Below are 12,046 nucleotides of genomic sequence, written 5' to 3'. Positions count from 1 at the left end.
CAATAACAGAGCTGCGAATGGAAAGGATCAGGAATCTAACTTTAGACACCACACATAAGGGGATAGTCAATGCAGGACTGAGGGTATTGTACTTAAATGCACACAGTATACAACACAAGGTAAATGAGTTTGTACCTGCCAATTTCAACCTGCAAAACAATGTTGTGGGTATCACAGATGTGACTGCAAGGGGATCAGGGCTGGGAACTAAATATCCAAGGATATATGTTCTATTGAAAGGATAGGACAGCTAGACAGAGGAGGTGGGGTGCCTTGCTCCTATGAAAATAATGTTGGAATATTGCGTGCAATTCTGGTCTCCTTCCTATCGGAAAGATGTTGTGAAACTTGAAAGGGTTCAGAAGATTTACAAGGATGTTGCCAGGTTTGGAGGATTTGAGCTATAGGGAGAGGCTGAACAGCCTGGGGCTGTTTTCCCTGGAGCGTCGGAGGCTGAGGGGTGACCTCATAGAGGTTTACAAAATTATGAGAGGCATGGATAGGATAAATAGGCAAAGTCTTTTCCCTGGGATCGGGGAGCCCAGAACCAGAGGGCATAGGTTTAGGGTGAGAGGGGAAAGATATAAGAGAGACCTATGGGGCAACCGTTTCGCAAAGAGGGTGGTATGTGTATCGAATGAGCTACTAGAGGAAGTGGTGGAGGCTAGTACAATTGCAACATTTAAGAGGCATTTGGATGGGTATATGAATAAGAAGGGTTTGAAGGGATATGGGCCGGATGCTGGCAGGTGGGACTAGATTGGGATGGGATGTCTGGTCGGCATGGACAGGTTGGACCAAAGGGTCTGTTTCCATGCTGTACATCTCTATGACTCTATAAATGATAATGACTCAGAAGGCGTAGAATCTATGTGGGTAGAACTGAGGAAATGTCAAGGAGAAAAGACCATGATGGGAGTTAATGTACAAGCCTCCTAGCAGTAGTCAGGATGGGGGAAGAAAACAAATCAGGAAAAGGCATGTATGAAAGGGACTATGACAATAATCATGGGGGGTGGTGGTGGGGGGGCTTCAATATGCAGGTGGACTGGGAAAATCAGACTGGTAGCAGATCCCAGGAAAATAAATTAATGGAATTCTATGAGTTGTTTTTTTTTGGGAACAGCTTGTGGCAGAGCCCACTAGGGAATAGACAATTCTAAATTTGGTGATGTGTAACAAGGCAGACTTGATCAGGGAGCTTAAAGTGAAGGAATCCCGGGGGGGGGGGATAGCGACCATAATATGATAAAATTCACCCTGCAGTTTGAAAGGGAGAAGATGGAATTAATGTAATGGTATTACAATTGGGTAAAAGATAACTACAAAGGCACAAGGGACAAGCTGGCTGGAGTTGGTTGGAAGGGAAGACGGTGAAGTTGCAATGGCAGGAGTTTCTGAGGGTAACTCGAGAGTCACAGCACAAAACTGTTCCAAAGAAGAAGAAACATACTAAGGGGAGGTTCAGGCAACCATGGCTGACAAGGAAAGTCAGGGACAGGATAAAAAGAAAAGAAAAACCAAAGTGGTGAAGATGAATGGAAACCAGAGGATTGGGAAGCCTTTTAAAACCAGCAGAGGACAATTGAAAAATAATGAGGGGTGCAAAGATAAAATATGAGAATAAGCTAGCTGGTAATATAAACGATTTGGAGATGCCTGTGTTGCACTGGGGTTTACAAAGTTAAAAATCACACAGCATGTTTTCAATGCGATTTCTTCCAAGAATCTAAGAACAGACTCAGAGTTCTTAACCACTCCTCATATGCCAAACCCTTCATCACCGGGATCATTCTTATATCCTCCTCTGGACCTCTCAAAGGACAGCACATCCTTCCTTAGCTATGAGCTATTGAAATCCTAGTTCAATACCTGTTGGACTATAATTTGGTGTTGTATGATTTTTAACAATATAAAAAAAGACTGCAAATTTTTTTTTAGAAAGAGGTAAGATAGAAGCAAGTGAGAGTATTGGACCACTGAACAATGAAGCGAGAGAAGTAGGAAGGGGGAGCAAAGAAATGGTGGAGGAATTGAATAGTACTTTGCGTCATTTTTGGAAGACACCAGCAACATAACAGAACTCAAGACAGTAAGGGAGCAGAGATGAGTACAGTGCCCATCAAAAAGACATTGAATAGGTACATGATCAGGAAAGGTTTTTTGAGCATATGGGCCAAAGGCAAGTAAGTAGGACTAGTTTAGTTTGGGAAACTGGATCAGTATGGATGAGTCACCAAAGGGTCTAATTTTGTGCTGTATGATTCTATGACTAAGAGGGCTCCAGGGAAGCTGAAAGGTCTGAAGGTGGATAGATCACCTGGACCAGATGGACAATAAGCCAGAGTTCTTTTGATTTGTTTTTTTAAAATTTATTTATTGTCACATGTACCTAATAACAGTGAAAAGCTTTCATTTACCTGTACAGACAGATCATAGTATGCAAGATAATAGGATGAAAAAAAAAATTAGAAGCATACAGGTTACATTGCACAGGACGTGCACTAGGTAAGATCAACATCAGCAAGATCAGCATTATTTAAAATTAACGTCCACTCGTCAGTCTCATAACGACTGGGCAGACGCTGTTCCTGAACCTGCTGGACTGTGTTCAAACTTCTGTAACTTCCGCCTGATGGAAGAGATTGTAGGGGAGCATTACCAGGGTGTGATGGGTCTTTGGTGATGTTCTGGAGGAAACAGTTGAGGAGACTTACGTACATTGGTGGTGAACTTTCAGAAAACAGTGGAATCAGGAAAGGTCCAAAAAAAGAGTAGAAAATGATAGATGTAAAACCTATTTAAGAAAGGAGATTAGCCAAAGACACGATACCACAGGCCGAGTTGGCCTGACCTTGGTCATAGCTAAGATTTTAAGTTCCATTTAGGATGAGATTGCGAAGTACTTGGACATGCATGGTAAAATACAGCTCAGTCAGCATGACTGACACATCTAGGAGAATCCTTTGAAGAGGTAACAAGCAAGTTAGAAAAGGAGCGCCAGTGCACATGATCTATTCAGATTTCCAGAAGGCCTTTGACAAGGTACTCTGGAGGCTGGCAATAAGATTAAAAGCTCATGGTGTTAGGAGCAAGGTACTGGCATGGATAGAGGATTGGTTGACTAGCAGAAGGCGGAGGGTGGGGCAAAGGGATTTTTTCATGATGGCAGCCAGAGACTGGGTTCCACAGGGGTCAGTGTCGGAACCACAACAATTCACGTTATACATTAGCAATGTGGACAAAGTAACTGAGGGCATTATTACTAAGTTTGTAGACAACACAAAGAAAGAAGGTCGTGTTGAGGAAGCAGAGAAGCTGCAGAAGTTAGGAGAATCAGCAAAGAAATGGCAGACTGAATAAAATGTGGGAAAGCCAAAATGGTGTAGACTATTTTTAAATAGGGAGCATCTTCAAAAATCTGAAGCACCAGGGGACTTGGGAACTCTTGTTCAGGATTCCCTTAAGGTTAACATGCTGGATCAAGATATAACAGAACAAGGTTGGGAAACACATCAGCCATGATCGAATGGCAGAGCATCTTCAAAGGGTTGAATAGCCCAATTCTACTCCTGTACCGTACTGTCATATGGTTCAGAAAATGAGGGACTTCGTTTATGTTATGGTTTGGAGAAACTGTGAGACAAGAGGTGACATTTACTGAATTTTCTAAATCGGGGGTCCTGACTGAGGAGACAAGGTTGAAAATGAAAAATCATCAATTTAAGGTGATTGACAAAACAACCAAATGGGCAATAGGGGGAAAAACTTTGCAAGACTAGGGAGAAATGGTATGAAAATGATTCTTGCTGAATTGCTCTTGCACACAGCTATTACACACAGGTCAGACTAAATGGCCTCATCCTGTCCGGCAACTACTTTCCTCCATTGCAACAGCAACTTTACTTCCAAAATATTTCTTTGGATGTAAAGTGCTGGGGGGGGTGGGGGGGGGGGGGGGGGGGGGGGGGGGGGGAGAGGAGAAGAGGAGGAGAGGGGAAAGAGGTGTCGTGGAGGTCAGAAATGGACCACATAAGTGCAAGTTCTTTGTTGTCTCTTTTTAGCAACACTACTGGCAAGCTAATTTATCCTTTTACAGAAATAGAGTAACTTTAAAAGTATTAGATGAATTTATGGCTGTATACTCACATCTTTGATGTGCTCATGTCGACAGGTTCATCACCGGCCTGTACTTCTACTTTAATTGTTGCTTTCACTTCACCTGGCCCTTTTAGTAACCCAGGAGTCCGACCACCACCCCGATCGACGGGTTCGGTTTTAATTCTCATTCCCCCTTTCACATCATCTAGTTCACTGTCCCTATCATTCCCTCTGGAACATTCCATTTTTGGTTTCTTCATATCCACATCATTATGCAGACCTTCGCGCTCCAATGCTCTCTTTTGGCTTCGTGTTCGGTATACTTCATCTGTCATAGCAGAAATATCTGTCAAAAAAGACAAAGTATTACAGGCTTTGATTTCTCCACCTAATGTCACACTGCACTAAAACATATTTTTGCCCTCAAAACCTCTTTTGCCCTTAAAGATGGGTCAGCAACTGCTCATTGGAGAATCTCTAAACATTGGATATTTGGGGTCTTGTTAAGACAGATTGTAAAGAAGTAAATGAGGCACCAGACTGGGATGAAAAGGCATGAAATCAGAACTGATCTATAATCACTTCTCAGCAAAGACCAAATGTGCTGGGGATCTCTTCTCTGGGGTGAAGACTAAACAACAAGCTGATACAGGTGTTCAAGATCATGAAAGGGTTTAATAGGGTAGACTTAGAAAGGAGACTACAGGAAAGGAGGCTATTGGGCCCATCAAACCTATGCCGGGTTGTTCCATTTAGCCTTTACTTCCCTGTCCCCATATTCTTCCAATTATTCCTCCTTCAAATACGCATCCAGTTGCTTTTTAATGAGTAAAATTTAATTTATAGCCACTGTGCATTTCAAATTCTAACCACCCGCTGCATAAAAATCCTCTCAAACCTTGGATTCTTTTGCTGATCACCTTAAATCTATGCTCTTTGGCTATTGACCTTTCCGCCACTGGAAGAAACTCATTTACTTTCATCAAAAACCTCCGCTAAGCCTTACCAAATCTCCTCTTCGCTTAAACTCGCATAAGCAAAAATTGCAGATGCTTGAAATTTGAAAATAGAAAAAGCTGGAACCACTGATCAAGAGAACGTGTGACAGATCAGTGACCTTTCATCAGAATTTTTCAACCTTTTCTGCTCCAACAATTCCAGTATCCCAGTCTACATAGCTGCAATCCTCCATTTGCAGAACCCCTTGAGAGCTATACACTAACACTTGAAATATTTTTCATCCAATTTAGCAAGACAACTGAAAATTCCACCACCGACACAACCATCAGGAGAAAAACCTAACCTTCATTTAAATATATAAAATGCCCAAAACAGGGTGTGACCATTTCCTCTGCTTCAGATAAAAATCTTCAATTCCATGTCAAATGAAGGTCAAAGTTAATGCGAATTTCATTAAAATCTTCCAATTTAGCAAAGTTCTGTAATAGTGGTGATTTTCTCCTTATTACTAAAGATCTTCATTGATTAGGCCTAATGAAGCTCAGAGGTGGCTGGTTAATGCATCTGATGAGGGAGCGGCGCTCCGAAAGCTTCCAAATAAACCTGTTGGACTATAACCTGGTGTTGTGTGATTTTTAACTTTGCACACCTCAGTCCAACACAGGCAGTTCCAAATCCTGGTTAAATGCTTCATCTTATCTACCTTAAATGCAGATTCTGGTATTGAATTTTGTTACTAGAACAAACATCCTTGACTTTTCTTATCTTCACACAGAACCTTTGCACACAGTAGCTTTAAGATTTCCTAGTGGACAATCAGACTGCAATTAAGTGTCACAAAGTTTTCATGCTTTGGCTATTTAAAATTTAACACAAAGGCTATTTAACTTATTGATACCAATAGAGAATTAACAAGAAATTTCAAAGTGGAGAGAATAGAGAACATGCAATCACTGGCAGTGACTGAAAGGAATAGTATAGATGCATCAAGGGGAAATTAGTAGCTGGTGAAGGGAATGGAGAGTTGTGCTTTTACAAGTGAATAAGGAAACGTGGGGGAGAGTTTCATAATACAACAAACACCAAAAAAAGATTTGTTAGGTTGAATGGCTTGCTTTTGTGCTGCATATCCTATGCAAGGGAGAGGGGCAAGATCACCTTCAAATGAATGAGTACTCAATCATTTAAATATGTTCTTACCACAAGTGACAGAAATACACACTGGTGAGCCTTAAATCAGTGGTGAGTGTGTTGGTGGTGGGGATTCTAAGGGACCAGATTTACATGTATTTGGACAGGCAAGGACTTATTACGGATAGTCAACATGGATTTGTTCATGGGAAATTGTATCTCACTAACTTGATTGAGCTTTTGAAGAAGCTATAAAGATGATTGATATACTCTAGACCGGTTTGGTCTGGGCGAAGTTTTCATAAGATGGGTAAAAGGTTCTCTACAGTGTACCTCTCGCTGCGGTCATTACTAACGGGGTACGATCAAGCAATTTTAATATTTCTAGGGGCAGCCGGCAGGGCTGACCCCTTTCACCATTACTTTTTACGTTGGTGATTGAACCGTTGGCAGAGGCCATTCGTGGGGATCTCAATACATCAGCTCCAGAAGTGGGGTCAAAATTACATAAGATCTCGCTGTATGCAGATGATGTTCTAATTTTCTTGACAAATCCAGCAGTCTCAGTGCCTTGACTGGTACAATGCATTCACTCGTTTGGCGCTTTTTCAGGGTATAAGATTAATTTTGCTAAATCACAGGCTATGCCTATGGGTGCTCTTACGAAAGAGTTGGCCCTTGAGACTGACTATAGATTCCCATTTAGGTGGTCACAGGGGGGTTGTGTGTATTTGGGCATATTCATTACTCCAGTTCTGGACTGGCTGTTCAAAGCCAATTTTACTCAATTATTTGAAAAAATTAAACAAGATCTCCAAAGATGGGAGGCACTTCCAGTCTCATGGTTGGGTCGGATAGCGCTTATTAAGATGAATATTCTCCCTTGTTTGCTCTCCCCTATATGGATGCTCCCCCTGATTTTCAATAAACAAACACTCAGGAGACTGAACAGTTGGTTCAGCTCCTTTATCTGGCACCGTAAACGGCCCCTCATTAAATTAGCCAAACTGCAGTTGCCTCACAGACTGGAGGGGGGGGGGGGGGGGGGGGGGGGGGAGAAAGAGAGGGAGAGGAGAGAAGTAGACCTTCTGGACATTAAAAGTTACCAATTAAGCTCACTCTTGACCTACATAAGTGATTGGGTTTGTGGGGACCCTCTTTCAATATGGCTAGATATTGAAATCTCCCAGGCAAGGTGCCCCTTTACCAGTTTGCTGTTTTTGGACAAGGGGAGGACAGTTAGGGAATTCTGCCAATGCAATATTGTTAAACCATGGAGGGCAATTCAGCAGAGGGAAGGTAATATTGGCAAAACATCTTTGTTTACACCTTTAGTGGATATGCCGAGTTTTCAACCAGGTATGATAGATTCAGGATATAAACGTTGGGCAGTTAGGGGTATATCTTGCATGGGTGATTTATTTGAGGGAGATTAATGATGTCCTTCGATCAGTTAGTACGGAAGTACGAGTTACCTAATTGAGACCTCTTTCGTTTTTTTTCAAGTTAGGGATTTTATTCAAAAAAGGACCTCACTTTTGACTGATCCCTACAAATCTGACATAGATAGAGGGGTACTAAGGACTAAGAGTACACTCTCTGTCAGTACTCTATATCACCAACTGGGGGGTGCCACCTCAGATGAGTCTGATCGACTCTGCAAGATGTGGGAGAGAGAGCTGGGTGTTGAAGTTTCTTGAGAGGCATGGGAGGATATTTGGGAGAATGCAAGGAAGAGATCAATTTGCAATAGGACCCATTCTTTACAGTTGAAGATTCTCCACAGGGTCCACTTAGCCCCAGAACGTTTGTCAAAAGTTTAAACCAGGGGTATCTTCAGCATGCCCCAAGTGCAAGGTCTGTACGGGTACTCTTACCCATTGTCTTTGGTCTTGTGACAGGCTCCAAACATATTGGAGTGCTGTGGTGGGTGCAATGGAGAGGATTTTAGGTGTCGGGGTGGAGAAGGACCCTATTTCGCTCCTTTTGGGCCTACCCATTGTACTTCCTGCAGACTCGCATAAGGCAAAACTTTTCAATATTCTAACATTCTGTGCAAGAAAGCATATCTTGCCAGGTTGGATATCAGAAAACCCACCAGGCCTGTCGGGTTGGCGGAAGATTGTTATGGAGCATATTCCCCTGGATTTTCTCACAAATATGATACACCACAAAACTGAGAATTTTTACAAGACATGGCAACCCTTTTTGAAATACCTGGACACAGATTTATCTGCCACACTAACAAGGGTTTTTATATATAACGATTGTGTTTCATGAGTCCAATATCCAGGGAGGAGGAACTGTGAATGTATGAATGTTTTGTTTGGCTGGGTTGAGTTATTACTATTTATTTGTTTGTTGTTAGGTATTTATTTAGTTAGTTAAATAGCTAGTTTAGGTTTTTTTAAAATTCTTTACTTCTCTATAAATGTTTATACATTCGTGTAGAGGGTGAGTTGAGGAATTTTTTTTATTATTTGGATTTAGCTTTGTACTATTTTTGTACTGTTTTGAATTGCATTGTTTTGTATTTGTTGTAACATTTAAAAATCTATTTTTTCTTAAAAATATATTATAAAAGAATGATTGAAGGAGGCAGAACAGTAGACATCATCTACATAGACTTCAGTAAAGCATTCAACAAGGTTTGGCATGGTAGGATAGATCACATGGTATCCAGGGGAAGCTAGTCAAGTCGACAAAATTGGCTTGAATATAGGAGACCGAGAGTGGTGGTGGAGGGATAGTTTTTGGACTGAACACCTGTGACCAGTGTTGTGCCACAAGGATCGGTGCTGGGTCCAATGCATTTTGTCATTTATATAAATGATCTGGATGTGAATGAGAGGTATGGTTAGTTGGTGTGCAGATGACAAAGTTGGTGGTGTAGTGCAGAGTGAAAAAGATTCTCAGAATACAACAGGATCTTGATCAGATGGGCCAATGTCCTGAGGAGTAACAGACAGAGTTTAATTTAGATAAATGAGATGTTGCATTTTGGTAAGGCAAACTAGGGTAGGACTTATATAGCAAATGGTAGAATCTTGGGCAGTATTACTGGAGAGAGAGAGACCTAGGGGTAAAGGTGCATTCTTCCTTGAAAGTGGAGTTGGTGAAGGTTTGATGAAGCCACTTTTGCAATACTCTGCATAATTCTGGTCAGACTTCTAGAGGAAGGATGTTGTTAAAAATGAGGGAGCAGAAAAGACTTGTAGGGATGTTGCCAGGATTGCAGGGTTTGTCCTATAGGGAGAGGCTGAATAGGATGGGGCTTTTTTCAACTGAAGCATCAGAGACTGAGGGGTGGGTAATAGAGGTTTATAAAGTCATGAGGGCATGGATAGGGTAATTAGCCAAGGTCTTTTTTTTCCCAGGGTTGGGGTGTGGGGGAGGGAGGGAGGGAGTCCAAAACCAGAAGGCAAAGGTTTAAGATGAGAGGGGAAAGATTATAAAAGGACCTGAGGGATGACTTTTCCTATGAAGAGGATGGTGTGTGTCTGAAATGAGCTGCTAGAGGAAGTGGTGGAAGTGAGTACAATTACAACTTTTAAAAGGTATCTGGATAGGTATATGAATAAGAAGATATGGGGCAAAATACTGGTAAATGACACGAGGTCACTTGGAGTGGCAGGTTGGCCCGGATGATTGGGCCAAAGTGTCTGTTTCCATGCTGTATGACTCTATCGTACCCTAGAATTACAAAGCTTTAAGTTCTCTCCAGGACCAGCCCTGATTGAAAGGAGACAACCTAAAATTGTATTAGAAGTAAAAATACTGCAGATGCTGGAAAATTGAAATATAAATAGAAAATGCTGAAACTATTCACTAGGCCAAGCACAGCAGCTGAGAACCAGAGAAAAAAAAAGTTCATTTTGACCTGCAATTCTCGCGACAGAATTTTAGCATTACCTGTTGAGATATTTATTCTTGATCAGTTAGCAAATTCCTGGTTTCAAGTAGGCAGAACAAGATAGGCTCAAAGAAAAAGAACAAAGAAAATTACAGCACAGGAACAGGCCCTTCAGCCCTCTAAGCCTGTACCGGTCCAGATCCTCTCCCTAAACCTGCCGCCTATTTTCTAAGGATCTGTATCCCTCTGCTCCCTGCCTTTTCATGTACCTGTCGACATACATCTTAAATGACACTATTGTGCCCATCTCTACCACCTCCGTTGGCAACGTGTTTCAGGCACCCACCACTTTCTGCATAAAAGAACTTTCTAAGCATATCTCCCTTAAACTTTTCCCCTTTCACCTTGAACTCATGACCCTTACCAATGGAGTCCCACACTCTGGGAAAAAGCTTTTGCTATCCACCCTGTCCATACCTCTCATGATTTTGTAGACCTCAATCAGGTCATTCCTCAACCTGTCTTCAGAATGAAAATAATCCTTATCTACTCAACCTCTCCTCATAGCTAGCACCCTCCATACCAGGCAACATCCTAGAGAACCTCCTCTGCATCTTCTCCAAAGCATCCACATCCTTTTGGTAATGTGGCAACCAGAACTGTACACAGTACTCCAAATGTGGCCGAATCAAGGTCTTATCCAACTGTAACATGACCTGCCAACTCTTGTACTCAATACCCCATCCGATGAAGGAAAGCATGCCTGCCGTATGCCTTCTTGACCTTCATTGATCCATAACTAGACGAAACTGAAATTTTAGCGATAAATTTTAGCAATGATCAGCCAAATTTCCACAATCTACACAAAATCTACTCTTTTATATCTTTCCCCTCTCACCCTAAACCTATGCCCTCGAGTTCTGGACTCCCGCATGCCAGGGAAGAGACTTACTTTATTTATCCTATCCATGCCGCACACGACTTTATGCTGGTGAGGTGAGGTGAGGACAAGGGCAAGAATTTGATTACAGTCCTTGTTGTTAGGCAATGACCACTGCTGGAGAATACATACATGGTTTTCATCATTGGGGTAATGCATCCAATGCTCCTTTTAACTTCTATTCAGTGCACAGCTGGCTGTTGTGCTGAAAAGCCTCTAAGTTTGATGCATGGTTGCACATACATGTTTCTTAAAGGGAATGTTGCTAGTGTGCAGTCAGTTTGTGCCCTGTGCAGCACACTCTTGACTACCATAAAGTTTTATGCACTCACATAGCTTGGAGGAAACATTGGTCACACCTTACGGGCCTGTTGACAGCCTATTTAATGTTCACTGTTCAAAGACCAGCCAATAGGATAGAGGAGTGCAGCTGGTATCTCTGAGAACATAACAAAGATCCACAGCTTTGGAGGGACACTCTCAGGAAACCAGAGAGGAACAGAAAACTCAGTAAAGAGAACAAGGTGAAAAACAAAAACAACTTTTCAGCATGATACTAGAATTGAAAGGCTGAATGGGCTGGTGGTCATTTCACTGGAAAATAGAAGGCTGGTGGAATAACCTGATATAAATCCTTAAAACCATGAAGGGGTGACCGAGAAAAGACTAGAACTAGGATCTATAAGGTAATAAATGATAGATCAAAAAGGGAATTTAGGAGAAACTTCTTTACCTACTGAGTAGTTACAACGTGGAACTCATTATCAAAGGGAGCATAGACATGTACAGCACGGAAACAGACTTATCCCCATATCCCTCCAAACCCTTCCTATTCATATACCCATCCAGATGCCTTTTAGATGTTGCAATTGTACTAGCCTCCACCACTTCCTCTGGCAGTTCTTCGATACATGTTCCACCCTCTGTGAAAAAGTTACCTCTTAGGTCTCTTTTATATCTTTCCCCTCTCACCCTAAACCTATGCCCTCGAGTTCTGGACTCCCGCACGCCAGGGAAGAGACTTACTTTATTTATCCTATCCATGCCGCACATGATTTTAT

At 41.9% G+C, this 12,046-nt stretch overlaps 1 protein-coding gene across 5 annotated transcripts in view; it reads right to left on the bottom strand.

Annotated features, from left to right (window-relative positions):
• The window catches only part of gatad2ab (GATA zinc finger domain containing 2Ab), a 139,507-nt gene that overhangs the window by 48,075 nt on the left and 79,386 nt on the right, over positions 1-12,046 (bottom strand). For all 5 annotated transcript variants that reach the window (XM_060846282.1, XM_060846287.1, XM_060846283.1 and 2 more), the window contains one exon: positions 4,150-4,447. In XM_060846282.1, coding sequence (XP_060702265.1) covers positions 4,150-4,447 — 298 coding nt within the window. The remainder of the gene's footprint in view (positions 1-4,149; positions 4,448-12,046) is intronic.

The sequence above is a fragment of the Hemiscyllium ocellatum genome, chromosome 28 (assembly GCF_020745735.1).
Source record: "Hemiscyllium ocellatum isolate sHemOce1 chromosome 28, sHemOce1.pat.X.cur, whole genome shotgun sequence".
Lineage (NCBI taxonomy): Eukaryota > Metazoa > Chordata > Chondrichthyes > Orectolobiformes > Hemiscylliidae > Hemiscyllium > Hemiscyllium ocellatum.
The sequence above is the reverse complement of the archived record's forward strand: the minus strand, read 5'-3'. Positions and strand labels throughout refer to the sequence as shown.